Genomic DNA, 19,247 nt, shown 5'->3' on the forward strand with positions numbered 1-19,247 from the left:
GGACAAATGCAAAGTACTCCGCTTAGGAAGGAACAATCTGTTTCAGACAGACAAAATGAGAGGTGTCTGTCTAGGAAGGAGTACCGCACAAAGATCTAGGGGTCATAGTGGAACACAAGCTAAATGAGTCAACAGTGTGACACTTACAAAAAAAGTTCTGGGATGCATTAACAGGAGTGTTGTGAGCAAGACATGAGAAGTCATTCTTCCGCTCTACTCTGTGTGGATTAGGCCTCAACTGGAGCACTGCATTCGTTTTAGGAAATATGGAGAAACTGGAAAGGTCCAGAAAAGAGCAAACAAGTGATTTAAGTTCTAGAAAACATGCGCTATGAGGGAATTTGAAAGAACTGGGTTTGTTTAGTCAGAAAAAGACGACAGACGACATGAGGGCAGTTTTCAAGTATCTAAACAGGTCTTACAAGGAGGAGGGAGAAAAATTATTCTTCTTGACCTCTGAGGACAGGACAAGAAGCAATGGGCTTAAATTGCAGCCAGGGAGGTTTAGGTTGGACATTAGGAAAAACTTCCTGCCTGTCAGGGTGATTAAACACTGGAATAAATTGCCCAGGGAGGTTATGGAGTTCTGGAGATACTGACGAGCAGGTTGGACAGACACCTGTCAGGGATGTTCTAGCTGATGCTTGGCCCTGCTGTGAGGACAGGGGACTGGATGTGATGACCTCTCAAGGTCCTTTCCAGTTCTGGTGTTCTAGGATTGGAGGCACTTTGGTATCCTCCAATGGACGGTGTTCTGCAAGCACTAAAGGAGGTCAGTAAATACATCCCCCTATTTCGCAGACCCACTATGAAGCAGAGAGGATAAGTGATTTGGTGAGTGTCACAGGCAGAACACTCAGAAGAGCCTGGTGCTCGGTTTCATTGCTTAGCCCGCTGGAGGGCGATTCAGTATTTTCACAACTGCCGCTTTATGAACAGAAAAGCTTCTGTCAACACCAGTGCAAGTTCATGTCAGTAACTGTGTGGGCAGACGTGCTCCCATTGCGTGCCAAAAGCTACGAGGACCGAACGCCAGACTGCTCTTGGCAGTGCACTGAACAGGGGGCATGTTACAGACAACCCCACCCCCAAGCACGTTGTGTGGGTGCGCTCCATGCATTGCGTGACCAGCTAGCGTAGTCCCCCTTCTCCCTGGAACGGCAGGGCAATGACGAGCAGCAAGTGTTTACTGATGAAGGCAAACCAGCATTTTCTATTCTGTCAAGGAACATGCAAGCTCAAGCCAACGCTAGGGTTTGCTTGCAGTCAGTTTTGATTTGATTAAACATGTAAATTAATTTGCAAATTAAATTCAGCCCGAACGGCCTTGTGGCGGTGAGTCAATGAGGCCTTGGACAGCCCTCCATCAGGTGTTTTACATACCTAACTCTCCTCCTCCCCCATTCAGAACACCATGAGTAAGAAATCGTTTAGTGCTATTAGGTTTTAAAGTATAATTCAAGCCTATAAATATCTTTTAGAAACCACATGGTTCAATATACAAAGGCTTTGCTATCCTTGCCACATGGCAGTCTACGTGCTCTGAAATGGCTGCCCTCTGATTACTAGCCTTTTGGCTCCCATACAGCCGCCTATCAACTAGATTTGTATCACCTACAAATAGCTGAAGTAATAAATTGAGTTTCAGGTGAGGAGGAACGGAAACAAAAAGCAACTTGTCCTAGAGGCCGATAGTATGGCTGGAAACGATTATTTAATATTGGTGCTGCAGCCGGGCCTACAGGCGCCCCAGTGGGACTGGGGACAGCCCTGTAGAAATTTGAAGACACTGTCCTTGCTTGAAATAACTTTGTCTGAAAAAGCCATACCCTAGTTCTAGTTTAAAAACCTGCTCAAGTGGTAGCAGTTACTCTCAGGGAGAGGCTGCTAACGTGTATCTCAGCTGGTACCACACAACTGTCTCCTCTAGCCGTAGCAGAGGAGGGCTAAACACGCTACCATAACAGCCTCTTACCCCCACCCTCCACCATCCCAGATCACACTATAGCCCAGAAACTCCCTTTTACAGCACCACTGATGCCTTTCTATTTGCACACCCTCAAATGCATTGGTGGGGCTGGTCTGGCAAAGGCCAGTTCCTCTGCATGCTAATAGGAACACAAGCAATGAGCATGGGCATGAACACTTCTCTAAGATAAGATACCTCTAACACCTGTTGGAGGAATCACAAATGCACAGGCTGAAGTCATGAGGAGGGCACGTGAGCAGCCCAACCTCCACTCCTCTCAGATGAAGCATCCTGCCACTGCAGGGGGTCAGATCTGCAAGAGGACACAGTAGTTCCCTTAGAGGCAACAGTATCCCAGATGGGGGAAGGGTGAGGGTCTGCAGGAAGTCAGAGGGCAGGGCATGTTGGATGACAGCTGCCTCCCCTCCCCCTCCAGTTAAAGTGCCTAGGACTAAAAAAAAGCATTGGAGACAGTTAAACAACATTTCCGAGCCTGACAAAGAGGGTGCAGGAGAGAAGTCGAGGCAGGGTGGAGTGTCCTGTTTACAGCAGTTCTATTATCATCCTATTGCACTAAGTCCAAACAGCCCTGCCACCTGCCTGCAGGCTCTGGATTGGGTCCAAAGCTAACTGCACAGCTGACAAGAGTAAAGTCTGAGGGCTCGCCATTTTTATGCGACAGCAAAGCCACTCATGATAACAGAACCCTCGCTATCTCTCAGACCACTTGGTTGTCTCACTGCTGCATGAACAACTTCTGCATAAGTCCTTTTTATTCCATCAGTTCAAGTGCGACCTTAGAGGTAAGGTGTGTGCCTTTTCCATCCATTTTGTATACTGGATGTCTGGACTCTAGTCATTCGGTCACATTAACATTGGGATCTCAGCTCGTATAGCTTTCTAGGCAGATGTAGGGGAAAACCAAGTGCCCATCTCATCTGTATCTTTTGCAGAAAGATCAGATCCCAGGCAATCATTAAAATTATATCAATATGAAGAGACTCATTTGTAGCTGGAAATTTTGTATCCAGTATAGTTACAGGCAGTATCTAAGACAGAAACAGAAGTGAGCAAAATGTATTCCCAGTTTTGCATTTCATAATCCCCCCTAATTTCTCCCTTGCTGAATGAATCCTTATCAAAGGGGAGCAGAAAAATGTTTAAAAGTTCAAAGATCTACGCAGTTTAATCAGGCACTGAAGTATTTCAAACATGTCAGCTCTTAAGACTAACTGTGATCCTTTAAGGGCCTAACTTAAACGAGCTTAAGATAAAAGTCAAAGTTAAGGCTGAACTATACTAAATTGATATAATTGTGCCTGGCTGTCACAGGTATATAGTAGAGACATTTCACCTGTGCGCTAGGCTATGTAGGCACATCAAGGAGTATGTTACAATTCTGAACTCACTAATTCGAGCAAGAGTATGAAAATCCACTGCAATGCATCTACATTTTAAGATGCTCATTTCATGAAAAAGAGACTCCAGTAGATAAGCAGCACCCAAGACACTCCCATTCATATGAGGATTACTAGGGTCAAGAACTAATTTATTAAATACCTTTCAGCCACACATCCCAAAGCATTCAACAGGCTTGACAAGCAACATCTGAAAAGTTCACTTGGCTCCCTTAGGCAGACCTTTTCCAAAGCATCCTGTGAACACTTTATCCAACTGAAGCTACAGGGGGAAGTTTAGGCAGACAGAAAATTCCAGCGGGGTTCTTGCATTCTAAGTGTTTTTGCAAACCACAGCACAACACTACAAGACCTCCCACAGCACTGTGAAGCCTGACATCTAGCTAAGCCATTGACTGAGTATCTAAAAAGAGTGACCCCTCTGGAGTCAGCAACAGTATCTCCATAACGGAGGTTCTTTGTGATCCCAGGAGCCATGTCCACACTGGAGATCAGTACTGCTTGAACTTGACTGGCAGACACCTGGTCAAACCTATAGGAAGGGGAATAAAAATTAGGCTTATACAGTGTTATCTGTAAGTGTGTCCACACCAGGGGTTGTGCCAATAACTATCCTGGTTAAACAAAACAAGCAAAAAATCCCACCTTCATCTACACAGTGGCACCACTAGAAAAACGGCATAAACTAGGTCTTAACAGCTCAGCTAGTAATCCGACAGGAGCCTATGGGTACAGCTGATAAATATGCTGGGATTTCTTTCAAGGAAGAGTCCACATGGAGTCTGTTTTCTGTTCTACCTACTTGCATTTTACTACAAGATACATGAAGGGTCCTAATGGACTACGTTTTAGAGAAAACATGGGAAGCCACAAATCACATTCGGGGAGAGACGTTTCATCTGACGTCACTTTAATTGAAGGCATCTGACCTCCAAATACCAGCAAGTAATATTCGCTGCCTTAGTCCTACAGAACATCAGCATCTGCCATAAAAGCACTATTTGTTTCCAGTATAACGATCAGCAGTGATAGCCTCAATTCTGACAATGGTGACCAGAGCTGAAGTTTCAGTGTTGGATCCTATTAAGGATTGTCCTCATGGAATTATTTCAGTGTCTTGCCAGACTCAGGACAACAGGGCATCAATGTAAACTGATAGAGGGCTTGGTCACTAACAAGGCTAGAACACAATAGTGAACACATGCCAGAGATTTATTCTCCATTTATATTTTTGCAGACTGGACAGGTACAAAAGAGATGCATTACCCCATTTCAAGTTCTACAGCAACACCAGTAAATTGCAGCATCTCTCAATCCTACTAGCATCATCTATCATCAGAACAAAGGCCAAACCAAACTCTCATGCCTAGATGTGCCTTCTATGACAAGGTAACTGGCTCTGGATATGGGGAAGGTGGAGGACGTGATATATCTTGACTTTAGCAAAGCTGTTGCTATCGTCTCCCACAGTATTCTTTCCAGCTAGTTAAGGAAGTAAGGATTGGGTACATGGATTGTAAGGTGGCTGGAAAGCTGGCTAGACTGTCAGGCTCAACAAGTAGTGATCAGCAGCTTGATGTCTGGCTGGCGGTCGGTTTCTAGCGGAGTGCCCCAGAGGTCGGTTCTGGGGTCTGTTTTGTTCAGCATCTTTATCAATGACCTGGATGAAGGGATGGATTGCACCCTCAGCAAGTTTGTGGGTGACACTAAGCTAGGGGGAGAGAGATACTTTGAAGGGTAGGGATAGGGTCCAGAGTGACCTAGACAAATTGGAGGATTGGACCAAATGAAATCTGATTAGGTTCAACAAGAAGTGCAGAATCCTGCACTTGGGATGGAAGAATCCCAAGCATTGTTACAGGCCAAGGACAGACTGGCTAGGCAGCAGTTTGGCAGAAAAGGCCCTGGGGGTTACAGTGGATGAGAAGCTGGATATGAGTCAACAGCGTGCTCTTGTAGCAAAGAAGGCTAATGGCATATTAGGCTACGTTAGGAGCATTGCCAGCAGATTGAGAAGTGATTATTCCCCTTTATTTGGCACTGGGGAGGCCACATCTGGAGTACTGTGCCCAATTCTGGGTCCCCCATTACAGAAAGGATGTGGATGCATAGGAGAGAGTCCAGCAGATGCAATGAAAACGATTGAGGGCTGGGGCACATGATTTACATTACAAGGAGAGGCTGATGGATTTGGGCTTATTTAGTCTACAGGAGAGAAGAGCGAGGGGGGGATCTGAGAGCAACCTTCAACTTCCGGAAGGCGGTTTCCACAGAGGCTGGAGTGAGGCTGTTCTCAGTGGTGACAGATGACAGAACAAGGAGCAACTGTGTAAACTATTTTCCTAGGGGAAGGGTGAAGCACTGGAAGGCATCACTTAGGGAGGGGGTGGAATCTCCATCCCTAGAGGTTTTAGTCCCGGCCTGACAAAGCCCTGGCTGGGATGATTTACCTGGGGTTGGTCTACTCTGGGCAGGAGGTTGGACCGGATGACCTCCTGAGGTCTCTTCCAACCCATATGATTCTGAGGCTCTTTCATAATCTGGAAGTGACAGTCAGATCTACAAGAAGCTACGCTTTCCCTTAATGCCTCTCAGTAAGAATATTCCATCCTTTTCAAACCTTGCTGCCAAAGCATACCTTGAGGCCATCAAAAGCAATCATGCAATGGCTAGGTCTTTATCTGGGAGTCCTGCAAAGCAGCACATCCATTCTAACTTCGCCAGTCACAGCTACTATGAAGTCTGAAATCCTTGAGCAATACTCCTGTGTGTAGCACACAGCAAACGCTACAGAGAGGCCTAGACAACTGCACTCTGAAGCAATTAATAGGTCTTTAGGGCATAGTCAGAAGTGGAGAGTCAAGACTGGGATCAAGGCGAGATGTGCAGGCAGGCAGCATTCGGAATTAAAGCTTACGTGGATGGCCTAGAGACAGAGCGGTCTCTATGGAAGATGACAATAGGCAGGCCTGCAGAAGCGGAAGGGGCAAAAGGCAGATCTAAAACCCATACTGGAAATGAAAGGAGCATTTTTAAGTGACACAAGAGAACACGATGCAGATGTTGGCATCTTGCTAAGTCACTGAAGGGCAAAGCTACTTAAGTACTAAGAAGCCCCTAATCAACACAGTATGAGAAGCCTTCAAGTACTGGAAAATAGAAATAAAAGCTGAATTGGGTATGAAGGGATCCAGAATGCAAGACAAGGAGCAGATTACCTACTGAGGAATTTCCTTGTCCCAAGAGCTGGAAACAGGAAGGCAGCACTGAATCTTTTCCCAGAATGTGTGTGTAGAAAAGGAAGACTTATTCACCAAATATGGCGGAGGAGTCAAGTCAGGTGGCCAGGATAGCTCCTGCCAAACATACAGTAGACACAAGTACAAGAGAACAATTTGAGCGGGAAGAAAGTTCAGGTAGGAACCTTCTTCATGGTAGTGAAAGATGAAAACCCACCAAACTAAAGGGGGAGGTCGGAAGACAAGAACGCCCATGACCGATGACCCCAACAACTGGCATTAACATTTCTCTGTAGCAGAGTTACCGGAAAACTTCTACAGCTCTTGGCATACACCGTATTTTAAAATTGCGCCAAGTAAATGTCCTACACTGCCACCTTTAGCGTTATAATCCTTTACTTGTAAAGATTTACAACCAAGAGGGCAGATTCACATAGATGCAGGTTTCACATTTCAGAGCCCTTTGCTCTATTTCAGTAAACATATACAAACTGCACAGCCTTGGGAGAAATGAAACCCACGGCATCTTCCGGCGATGAGGCAGAAGCTGAGGTTAAACCATGATACTCGTCTGACTCTTGCATAATCTGCACGCACAGTTCCAAGACACCCAGCCAGCAAACCCTAACAGTTCCACGACATCCACCTCCAAAACGTAACCCTCTGGAAAACATGCAGAGCTTGTCCAGTTATCTAGCTTATTGGCTGAATTTGGAAATTAAGCCACCGTTTTGCACTGAAAGAGGTCACTCAATCACCTTCTGGAAAAAACTGTCCTTCACTCATAGCCAAAGGTAAGGGGGTTGTCCAGGACAGGAGCAGTTACGACGTTAGAGCGCTCTGGATTTGTGATGACGTAAATTAGCTTCTCCTGGGGCCACGGTTAAACTGGGCTGGAGCTTCCAGATGTGGCCTGCAAGCAAAACTAAACAAACTGGAGTCTTAGTAACCAGGTTCAAAACTTGATTAGAATGCAGCTGAGAAAAGCTGTCCGGAGGAGGGGGAGGAGGCATCTGCAAGAAGTAATGTAAGGAATTTATTCCATAAAGAATACTAAAGGTTGGACCCCTCATCTGGCCCCCTCAGTATCTGACCACTCCAGAAGGAGGGAATTTGCCAGATATGGGATGGTCCCTAGCCACCAGCCTCCCTGCAGCTGGCCCCACTCTGGCCCCAGTGCCACTGGCCTCCAGCCCGCTGGGGCTCCCCAGGGACAGATCCCCCCGCTTCGCCCCCGCCCGACCAGGAATCCCAGGAACAGGGCTTGCCAGATGCCCTTTCCCGTTGGGGCTCCCAGCAACAACCGTGGTTCCGGACCAGAGTCTGGATTTCAGAGGTGCAACCTGGAGAAGTTGAGGCTTTTTGGGGGCAACCACTCCAAGGACAATGCATTGAGGAGCAGGGTCACTGAACCCAACCGCAAATTATAGGAGCCAAGGCAGCAGCTCAGTACCCAGTTACTGGAGAAAACGAGCTGAACTTTTCACCTTTTAGCTTAATTCTCAAAAGCTCATTTTATAGTTAGAAAAACCCATCTGGAGGATTTCAGCCTCCAACTGAATCTTTGGCTTCAGTGGCCTGGTCTGAGAGTTCTCTTCAACAGGGCCTTCAAGCAAGAGGATCGCTTATCCCCAGCGCACACATGAAGCATTTCTGGGCTGGCTTTTATGCCTTGCAAGGGTAAGTAAGGGTGAGGTACAGTGACCAGGTGGGATACTGTCCCCTGGATGTACTATATAAAACAACAGGAAGTGTTACTTCAGAAACAGGTTTTTGCTTGTTTTTAACATTTGAAATGTAGGTCTTGTTTCCTTTTTTAACCTAATAGATTACAGATAACAGAAGAATTAGTAAGATTATGTCAAATACAAAGTGAAACCCTGAGCAATTAAGAGGAACCAATTTTATTCCTCATTAAAGACTCTGGTTTGTTTTTGCTAAACCTGTTTAAAAATATAACGCCTGAGAGTGAGGAGTAGAGATCACCACCATATAACTGTCCTCAACCAAAGGATGGAGGAAACACCCATTCAACCCTCTGGGTCCTGGGGAAATATTTCAGTAAAAAAAACTGCCCAGATTTTATATTCCTAATATTTCTAACATTAAACACGGGGGGAGGGAGGGAGGAAGGGAGGGAAATATAAAAAACCTTCCAAGCCTCAATTTGCTTCTATGTCCAAAATGAAGTATACAAGGTATAGCAGGACTCCAGTGCAAAAGCTTTTAAAAAGCAATAATTACCACATACAATGTTACCAAAATCTTATGGCTTTGCTAATTTGGAGAACAGTGTGGCCAATGAGCTCAGTTCACTGTTAAGCCTAAGTAGCTTAAACCAGGCCGATTTATTTTTGTACCCAGCAACTTGTCACAAGAAAAGTTATTTTATTACATAGGAGACACAGTGCTTAGAGGCCTCAACTGACATCAGAATACCAACAGACTAGGTGCGGTACAAATGAAAACTAAAACAATCTTTGGATTTAAGAGTTGATAGTCCCAGTCCCTGACAGATCGGAGTCTCCAGTGGTTCTGGATCTGTACCATACTCAGAGCAACATCACTGTACTACGTCGGTAGACCACCAGAAAATCCTTTGTTTAAATTCTGATGGAGAAGAAAGGATCCAGACACACAAATCCAGAAGTCCATCTCAAGGAAACTAGTGAGATAGCCCATAAAAGCCATCCCATGCCTTTAGGGCACGCTAATCTCAAATTTACCCAAGCAGCAGCATTTTAAAGAATATCTTGCATTTTTAAAGGAAGGAGCAGCTACTTTGATACAGAACTGTCAACACAAGTCAAAAATAACGACAGATGGATCACATCCCTTATTTTCCCCTTCCCAGACCTGTAAAGAGACCGGCAAGCTGAGGGCAGCCAGTTTCCAGTGAAGGTATGATCCACATTAAATGAAGACACCACTACTCTGAAGTGGCTCTGATTACCCTGCTCACGAGAAACTTGTTCTACATTAAACATTACACAGCCTGCATTTTGCATCTGGCCTCATGGCACAGCGTTATACCATATGCAGCCATATTTAATAGAAGAGAGAACTGACTGGATTGTATTTATCTAGAGCAGCAGCATGAGTATCAGCATGAGATCTTCCCATTTTCAGGCCAATCCATAAGGCATTTCCTTTCTGGACAGCTTCCTCCCAGTCCCCAACCCCTTGAATCCTGTCAATCCATACACGCTTCACAAGCCCCTAAGAGGGAAAAAACAGCAGCATGCCCCATGACTCTCAAGTTCAGTTTTATTCCTTCAGTTTGGCTGAGCAGAGTTTGTGTGCAAGTGACACAGCACAGCATAATCCAAGTTACGCTCTACTGTTGACCATTATTACCGAAGTTCATTCCATGAGCCGTGTGTCTTGAATTACCCCTCTCACAATTACCACAAAGCCATCTGACTTCCAGCTAACTGGCATTAAACTGACCAGACAACTGGCCACAGCTTATGTGAAAGAAAGAATGGCTGCAGCACACGGATTCCAGCATGCAACGCTTTATTTGCTCGAAGCAGTCACTTGTATGGAGCAAATCTTCACCAAAGTGCAGGGACATATTAAAGAGGAGTGGCAGGCTGTAGGCCGAACTCTGGCACCCCTGCATAAATGCAGCTGGGAAAGTTACAGGTGTTACTCAACAGAATAAAGGAAACCCAACAGCAGAAAAAAACACCAACACCTGGGCCACTCTTTTGGTAATGAAAGCTTGTGTGTGCCCTCAGGGTGCACACTGGAACCCTGCAGCAAATATCCAGTTACTACATCAAACAGGCCTTCAAGTTCATGATAGAACTGCTGCGGCAGAGATAAGGAGGAAGGCAAGAAGGAGAAATATTAATGGATTCCCAGGCTCTGCTCTATCTTTACCATATAGACAAAGTACACAAGCGAATGCTTTCAAGTGGTACAGATTTTTCCTCCTATACAATGTTTTATTCTTAACTAGACTTAACTGCATATGAAACAGTACCCCAACCAGTTAAATCTATGATATTCACCAGCCATGGTTTCACACTGATACCAAATCAAGTTTTATCATGCCAATTCGCTCAGTTCTTCGCCATTTAGCGAGATCTATGCAGCCAGAAAATGATTCAGCAGCTCAACTAAGGCAAATTCAGAGAGCAAGCAACAAAATCCAGCTAGATAAGTCATATCAGTTAATAGAAATTTCCTGAAAAGTTAAAGAAACACTATCTAAATATATATTTGAGAGTGCAGTTGTCTGTTGGTAAGTCCATCTGTCTGTTAATTCAAGAACTCCTCCTAAACAGTACAAGCTAGGACCAAATTAGGTATGCAGCTGCTTCTTATCCTGACAAAGCAAGGTCAGGATATGGATGTAGCAGGACAATGGGAAATGCCTGGAATAGGACTGTCTTCCATAACATGGAAAGGGAGGGGGCTGTTCAGAGCATACCAGGAGGACAGCACTCCCACCTCGCTCCTGCCCCGAGCTTCCCACCCTCTGTTCTCACTCCAGCTCCCTCCATCCCTTTCACTATTCACCTTCACCCCTCTGCCCAGAGGCCTCCCGCACCTCCTGCCCTTTGCCCTGACTCCTGAACCTCAACCCCTTCTGAGCCCTACCCCACACCTACCAGCTTCCCTGCTTTGCACCGCCCCAAGCCCTTCCCCAATACAATCATGAAAATACAGCATGCACATTTTCCTTTTCACTTCCAAAAAACATCCCAACCATCAGTACAGTTAAGGACCCAAGCAATGCTGGGTACATCTGCTAGTAATTTTATAAGCTATAGGACAGAGGAAAGTTGTGCGTCCAGTAAAAAAAGGGAATATTTACCAGTGAGTGATACTGTCTATAATTTCTCATGTTACCAATACTGGCTCTATTAAGCTGACAGGAGATGCGGAAACTGAAAAGTCATCCCTAACCAACACTCTCCCTCAACCCTAGCTACATGCATGAGCAGGTTAAGACCCTCTGCATTTCTACACTATTCCCTCTCATGCACGACACTGCCACAAATACAGACTTACATTCCCACCTCTTATGCACATTGTCATACCACTCCCTATATGATAATCTCCCCTCCAGCGGGCCAATAAACACCCTCCCTTTCCTCCAAGACTCCCCTAAAAACAGTCTGTGGCCACCTGTGCACTGCTAACCAGTCATCCCTGACCTTAACAGTTTACATTACAGTACAAACAAAAACTTGTTATTTTTAACTAGAAGACTTACAGGGCACAGGGTGGGGAGGCCGGGGAGTGGGTGAGGGAGGCCACCGGCTTCTCCCTGGGGCAGTGGGAGTCATGCACCCCACCTGCTGGCTTCTCCCCAGAGCCAGGGAGAAAGGGGGGGAAGGAGACACAGACCTGCATGGCGTGCCTGCCAGTTTTCGCCGAGGGTGACAGAGGTCATGCTTGCCATCCCCCTGTGGTCATTCATGTCTCTGTGCTTGCTGCCCCCCCCCCCCCCCCCCGTGATCGTGCATGAGTATAACTGTTCCTGCTATCACACCCCTCTCTCTTTCCCATTTGCTACAAAACAACTGCATACCATGCATATCCCACTACCCTGGCACAACCAAACCCTGACCTTACTTTACGTTATAAGATAAAGCTGCGGACTGAACTTGGTGGTCCTAGCTCTTACCTTTTGGAAACAGTTCCTGAACAAATGGACTCACACACGGACAGACAGACATTTCAAATACATATACAGGAAATATATCACTAGGACTACTAACATAACTATTAAGTTACTTTGTTTTTAGGGTGCCCTGCTCCATCCCCACCTTTTACCTGTGTGTTGTCTAAGGTAGACGGCAAGCTCAGCAGAAGGGTGGGCTGGTGCACTTACATGTATAAAGCACCAGGTACCCCAATGCTGCCACATACATTAAGATCCAAGCTTTCTTAAATAGTTGCCTTTGCCAATGGTCAGTCTGGCAAAGAGGAAGCTCAGAAGATCTCAACAATTTACTTTAGACAATTAGAAAGCCAAATTTAAGCCACCTGGTGCAAGATCTCCAGAAAGCCAGGACTGGCTGGTTCTCATCCCAGAAGACTGACAAGCATAAAGTATGTAGAAACGCATTCTTAGGTCCGTGTGGAGCTCAGAGTCTGGATACTGAGCAGAGACATTTTCCAGTGGGGAGCTTGGAACATACTTTGAAGGAAACAACTGGAGGGAGCTTCACACAGCGCAGCTTTGTCTACAGAGAACTGAAATAACCCTCAACATTTCCACAGCGCTGACTCCATCTTTGTGAGAACAGAGGCTCGTGACTTACTGTACCTATGGGATTTCGATAGCAACAGCTGTCTCCCAAGTCCTGTAAGCAGTGTAAAAGGAGAGAGTAGATGTGGGTCTGGCTCATATCTGAATAGGATCTTCAGACAGGGTAATAATTTACCGACCTTACCAGCATAAGCCACACCATTGAAGAGATAAGGGATAAACAAAACTACTATGGCTACCTTCACTGCCACACACTAGAAACTTCAAAGCGTGAAGACTTCTAAACCCTAAACAACAAACCCTTCCCCTCTCAGAATTGTTTTCCTGGCTCCTGCACTGCAGAAGAGCTATGCAATTTAGCAGAAGCTTTTTAAGGGGCAGATTCAACAGCTGCTCCCTATTTTATTTCAGTGGGATTTTCTGTGAACAGAGCAGCTGCAGAATCAGCCTGGCTCACTAAGGTCTCTTCCCCAGCCCTACATATTGGATTGTAAATGCATCAAAGCCAAGGAAAGAGACAGCTAGGACTGGAGAAACTGCCAGGATTCAGCTTTTTAAGAGTGACCCACCTCAGAAGGCTAGCAGCCAAACCACTCATGAGCCATCCAATAAGCCAGGGCACAGGAAGGAGGAAAAAACTGATAGCAACAGATTCCAGCATGGAGATTCCAAGATTGCAGAGAGTTTTAGAATTAGGAACAGTAAAAGTTTGTAGTTAAACCACAGCCAGTAGCTCCCACACGTACGCATGGTAAACTGAGGCTTATTGCATAAACGGTGACTGGGGCATGGCAATGAAAATTTAAATGCATCTCAAATGTACATGAAATGGATTATGATCAAGAGGAAACATTCAAGCTGCTAGAGCCTGAGCTGTGAGGGCACAAAGCCAAGAAGAAATGAAGATCAGCAATTCCTGTTTTTGAACAGAATGTCAATGGATTTCCAGCCTTCTCACTTTCAGTAAACCTATCAGCATCTAATGCCATGTCACCCAGCAGTAAAGAGCCACAATGAGACTGCATAATGCATCCAGCAGCTATACCTGTCCTAACTTCCCAATAAAGTTTTGTTTTAATTTTCTATGTTTTCAGATTGCCGAATGATAAGTTGCGTATTCACAGCCGTTTCCTTTCAGTTTCAGGGTAGAGGTGGCGGGGGGGGGGGGGGGATTAGTGCTCCAAGAAATGTGTCGTGTAATTCAAACTCGTTTCAAATGTAAATTGGGGAAAATACTCGAATGGCTTCTTTGATCAATAATAACAGTCACAGTGGCAGAAAAATAAATGATTGCTATAAGTCTCAAATAACGAAATGCATAACAAGTGAGGAACAATCACAAATTCTCACTTTACAGAAGTGATTGCTTCTCACCCACCCTAAAGTAGATTTAACTAGTGCATAAAACCAAATATAAAAGCATTTCAAATGGGTACTGTCTAGGTTAGTAGGCCAAAATGTGACCAATTTTCCTTGCTATTTGAAAAGTCCATGTAATCCTCTGTTTAGTCCAAAATAAGCATTATGCTGCTCATTCCATGTTCATCGAGGAAGGAAGATTCCAGCAGCAGCCCAGCATTCATGGGCAACCCTAGAAATAATCATGCAATCCAGCAATCATGAGGGAAATACATTTCCACACACTCTCAAACTCTCCAAGGTTATACCAAGTGATTTTTTTAAAAAGAATGTAGAGATACCTCAGCAATGCAGCTTGGGATCTTATAATACAAATTAATTTAAATTATTGCTCCCGTATCAAGTCAAATGAACCCAGCAATAGGATGTACTGTGACTCCAGATGCATCTTTCCAGTTTAGCTTCTTTTAATTGTGATCTAAAGCCATCTTAAAATAAGGCAACTTGTTATAATGCAAAAGTAAAGAACAAATTTCCCCTTCCTCAAACAGGCAAATGTGCAAAAAAGATCTGTTAGCCCCAAGACCCCCAAAATGAAAGCTCCTTATTTGTGCATGTAATTAGAATACCCACATGAAATTTTAAATTTACTGTATCTACCAAAATTGTTTTAATGCTGTTAAAAATACCTTCTGGATAATTTAGTTCTTGCTCTACTATACCTTTGCTTCTGGTCTCAAACCTCCCACTCCTTACACTTCAAGTGTTTTTTCCTCCATATCTCACCCATTCCAGGTTCTCATTACTCACTTCCACCCACTCAACTTGTATTTAAAAAGCATTCACAAGTAGGTTCTCATTTCATGTACTTTTCTTATATTGATAATCTGAACAGAGAACTTCCATTACTCAATCTAAATGTGCTTTACAAAGGCGAGTAAATATCCTTATTTTAGGAATATCCCTATTGTAGGAAACCATGTGATTCTCTCAAAGTCAGTTGCAGAAAACAAACCAAGTCTCAGAATGATCCCTAGCTCTAGCCAATGCTGCTTTCCCTAACACAGTACTTGGTAAGGATTCAAATTACTTCCCTTTTAAAAACAGCATGCCAAGTGCCAACATTATGTAGTGAATATCCAGGGCACAGGATAGTCGATACAAAAGACATGATATGCTATGGAAATAATGCACTTACAGGAGAAATGTCTAAAAATGTTAATCATCCCCATTGTTAATCAGTCCCAGGAACCTGCAACATCCACAAATATAGAACTTCAGTTTAAACCTGAATCAGCATCAGCCATTTGAACACTATGTTCTTGTGGATAGAGCCAAAGCCACTCTCTGCTCAGGTTGAGGATCTGGATAGAATAAAGAGACTGTAGCTGCAAGTTTCATCAGCTGTTTACACTAAGATGTGGCACTTTCTACCCATCCCTTCAGGAAAGCAGCTGATATGGTTCCGATTTAAATCTGAAACGAACTCTGAAGCTGAGAATGGAGGTTCTAGCCAAGATCACAGGAGTTTTTAATCCCTATGCTGGTGGGATCATTGTCAGTTTGTTCTCCATCTTGCCAAGTTGATAATAGCACACTTTGTAGGGTTTGCATTCTCTTTACAAACATTAAGCAACCCTACTAACCATTCCTGTAAGGGAAAGTACCTTGTTTCCTTTTTAAAGATGGGAAATTCAAGGCAAATAATTGGAGACCCCTGTAGAGTTATGCCATCATAACCAAGCCAGTGCCAGATGATAAATACAGATTAAGTATTTTATCACCGATTGCTGCCATGTTATCTAGCCACTAGAAATAAGCTAAGTATCAGAGGGGTCGCCGTGTTAGTCTGAATCTGCAAAAGCGACGAGGAGTCCTGTGGCACCTTATAGACTAACTGAAGTGTAGGAGCATAAGCTTTCGTGGGCAAAGACCCACTTCGTCAGATGCATGTGAAGTGGGTCTTTGCCCACGAAAGCTGATGCTCCTACACTTCAGTGAGTCTCTAAGGTGCCACAGGACCCCTCGTCGCTTTTGCAGAAATAAGCTACTTTCCCAGCATTACAAACCAGCTCCCCTACAACTCTGTAGAACACCCTGCAAAACTCAACCTAAGCAAGCAGAGTAGAAGCCTCCCCAGCCAACCTTCCGGCTAGAACTTGGGTCAACGGCGGCGGCGCTTTGCATCGCCCTGCAGGCCCGAGGGGAAGGGCTCTGCTGCCGCCTCTCGTGCACGGCTCGGCAAACGGAGCCCGCGCTGCCCGGGCTGGATTCAGCCCCACGCCCTGCGCCGCGGCCCGAAGGAAACGTCGCCCCTTGGCCAAGGCAGCGAGGAGCCCCCGGGACTCAGACCCGGCTCCCGCAGGCCCCGCCTGACCCCGGCGCGGCCCGGCTACGGGGGGGCGGGACCCCGGGCACGTGGCGGGGGGGGCGCGGACGGGCCCCCGCGGACACAGCTGGGCGGGGGGAGGGGCGGGGCCTGTCTAGCACCGGGGACCCCCCTCACCTGCCCCTCCCCCCAGTACCTGCCCCCCCTCACCTGCCCCTCCCCCCAGTACCTGCCCGGCCGCCGTCTCCGCCCGCCCCGCGCCGCGGCTGCAGCTGGAAGGGGACCGTGGCCCGCAGCGGCTGCAGCCCCCCCGCGCCGCCCCGGCAGCAGGAGGCCCCGGCCGCCCCCGCCATCGCCGGCCCCGCTCCGCCCGCGCGAACCAGCGCCCCCCGCCTCGCGCGGCCACTTATCAGCGCTTCGGGGGCCGGCCGGCCCGACGCACCCCGCTGCCATTGGGCCGCGCCGCCGGCCGGCCCCGCCCCCGGCCAATGGCAGCCGGGCCTTGGCTGCGAGGGCGGAGACCGGCGGAACGTCCCGCCCCTTGCGCACGGCCCAATCAGGAGAGAGGAAGAAATGATAACATCCCGCTCTCCGCCTATCCGCGCCGGAAAACACTTAAAGCAGCACCAGATTGGCTACCCGCCCTCCCCAGCGACCAATCCCAAACAGCGATGCCTACGGAAGGCCCGCCTCTGTTCCGAATCCAATCGGAATCTCTATAGAGCGTCCCGCCCCTCACGGCAGGCGCCAATCAGAAACGCAGCACATGTTGCCCAGTGAGCAATCAAGAACGTAGGCGATACTAAGGCCCCGCCCCCAGCCCGTGCAGCGCCAGGTGAGTCTGTAGCGTCGGGTCCCAGCCCCGGGCTCGTGCAGGGCTGAGCAGCAGCACGAGGGCAAACCACCCCTACAGCGTGCACAGACAGGGATGATCAGCGGGGTGGGGGCTCCTGGCTTTCCTGCAGTCGAACAGCACTTCCTCAGCTGCATTAGTTCATGTACCACCACCTTAAAAAGTGTGGACAGAGGGACCAGCAAGGGCTGCGAGCTCCTGAGAGGAGTGAGAGTTTAATCACTGGTCATTTATGGCAGGACAAAGTAACAGATCTGCCAAACTGCACCCCTCACAAAAAGTTTTGGGTCTGTCTGCAAAGTAATGTAAAAGGTTTGAGCACATTTGATGCTACATGTAGTGGATTATCTTCTCTAAGTATTTAATAGAAACACCATCTGATTAGGAATTTGGGGGTATTAGACTTCTATTTTTAGTGCAACAAAATCTTTACTTGCAGTGATCCTCTTTTACAAAGAAAACATTTCATTATAAGAAGGTTGCAGTTAAAACAATCCTTTATTAGTAGTTCTTGCATGACCTTGAATAAGGAACAAAGATTGGCATAGGAAAAAGTTAATTCTGGAGTACTGTACTTTATTCACAGTACAGTTATAGCAAGCATCCCCATATACTTCCCTGCCTGTGAGCCTCACTGCCTAGCTGTCAGAAAGTACTGTCAGTCATTGCTAGGTCAAGTCTGAACACTTTGACTTAGGCTTTCATTTCTTCTACAAAGCCTCTAAATCACTCGTTCCCCAGCTACTGAGTTACCACAAAACGAAAGAGGGAAGGGTAGCTTAACAGGTTCCACTGTTAGCATGCTATTCTTAGGGGTCTTTAAAAATGAAACTAAAGTCTCAAACAATTAGAAATAACTAAATCCATTTTTCTTAATATTCCATATAACATTGTACTTCATAGAGAAAATGCTTCAAGGAGAGCATGTTTTATACTGCTAGCACTGTGATGGAGCTGGAGAAACACCACAGTGCTGGAAGGTCCTGAACATATAGGCTGTGTCTACACTGGGCCACTTATTCCGGAAAATCAGCTGCTTTTCCGGAATAAGCTGCGAGCTGTCTACACTGGCCCTTGAATTTCCGGAAAAGCAACAATGCTCTACTGTACAAAATCAGCCGCTATTCCGGAAAAACTATTCTGCTCCCGCTCGGGCATAAGTCCTTATTCCAGAACACTGTTCCGGAAAAGGGCCAGTGTAGACAGCCCAGTAGTCCTTTCCGGAAAAAAGCCCCGATCGTGAAAATGGCGATCGGGGCTCTTTTCCGGAAAAGTGTGTCTACATTGGCCACAGACGCTTTTCTGGAAAAAGGGCTTGTCCGGAAAAGCAGCCTGCCAATGTAGACGCTCCTTTTCCGGAAAAACTGAAAACGGAATAGTATTCCGTTTTAAGCAGTTCCAGAAATTCATGCCAGTGTAGACGTAGCCATATTGTTTGATAATTAAGTAAAAGCTGTCCCAACATCAGAAATTCTAGAATAAAAGCTATCAAGGTGGGGTAGGAAAGTATTGTCTGCTAAGGAAAATATTTGAAAATTTTAGGCTATTACGTAGAAGCAGGTGATGGGTTGTTTAAAAGATACTACTTATAGGGAAAATAATTATGCAAGAACAGAAATTAAAAGGACACCCTTTCAGTCGCCTCTCAAGCAATTCTAATTGCCCTAATAATGACTGGTAAAGTAGAGAGGAGGCGGGAGTATACTAAAATAGTGCTGTAGAATTTCATAACTGCATGAAATCTGCTTGGAAGAGGGTATTTTTGTATCCACTTAGGGTAACATGGTTTTTAACTGAATGGTCCATTAATAATAAACTTATGCCATCATCCATGTCAAATAACTTAGC

The 19,247-nt window shown here is 46.0% G+C and overlaps 1 protein-coding gene and 1 long non-coding RNA gene across 7 annotated transcripts in view; one reads left to right on the plus strand and one right to left on the minus strand.

The window, feature by feature from the left end:
• Positions 1-13,915, plus strand: part of LOC106731804 (uncharacterized) — a 32,855-nt gene extending 18,940 nt beyond the window's left edge. For both annotated transcript variants that reach the window (XR_012898018.1, XR_012898019.1), the window contains one exon: positions 9,481-13,915. This is a non-coding gene — a long non-coding RNA (uncharacterized LOC106731804). The remainder of the gene's footprint in view (positions 1-9,480) is intronic.
• FAM117A (family with sequence similarity 117 member A) overlaps positions 1-19,247 on the minus strand; it is a 55,576-nt gene that overhangs the window by 14,386 nt on the left and 21,943 nt on the right. The window contains exon 1 of one of the 5 annotated variants that reach the window (XM_075911320.1): positions 16,776-16,936. The exons of the other annotated variants lie outside the window; for them this stretch is intronic. Coding sequence (XP_075767435.1) covers positions 16,776-16,899 — 124 coding nt within the window. The 5' untranslated portion in view covers positions 16,900-16,936. Of the gene's footprint in view, positions 1-16,775; positions 16,937-19,247 lie in introns of those variants that run through there. 5 annotated transcript variants of the gene reach the window in all.

This window comes from Pelodiscus sinensis, chromosome 29 (genome assembly GCF_049634645.1).
Source record: "Pelodiscus sinensis isolate JC-2024 chromosome 29, ASM4963464v1, whole genome shotgun sequence".
Lineage (NCBI taxonomy): Eukaryota > Metazoa > Chordata > Testudines > Trionychidae > Pelodiscus > Pelodiscus sinensis.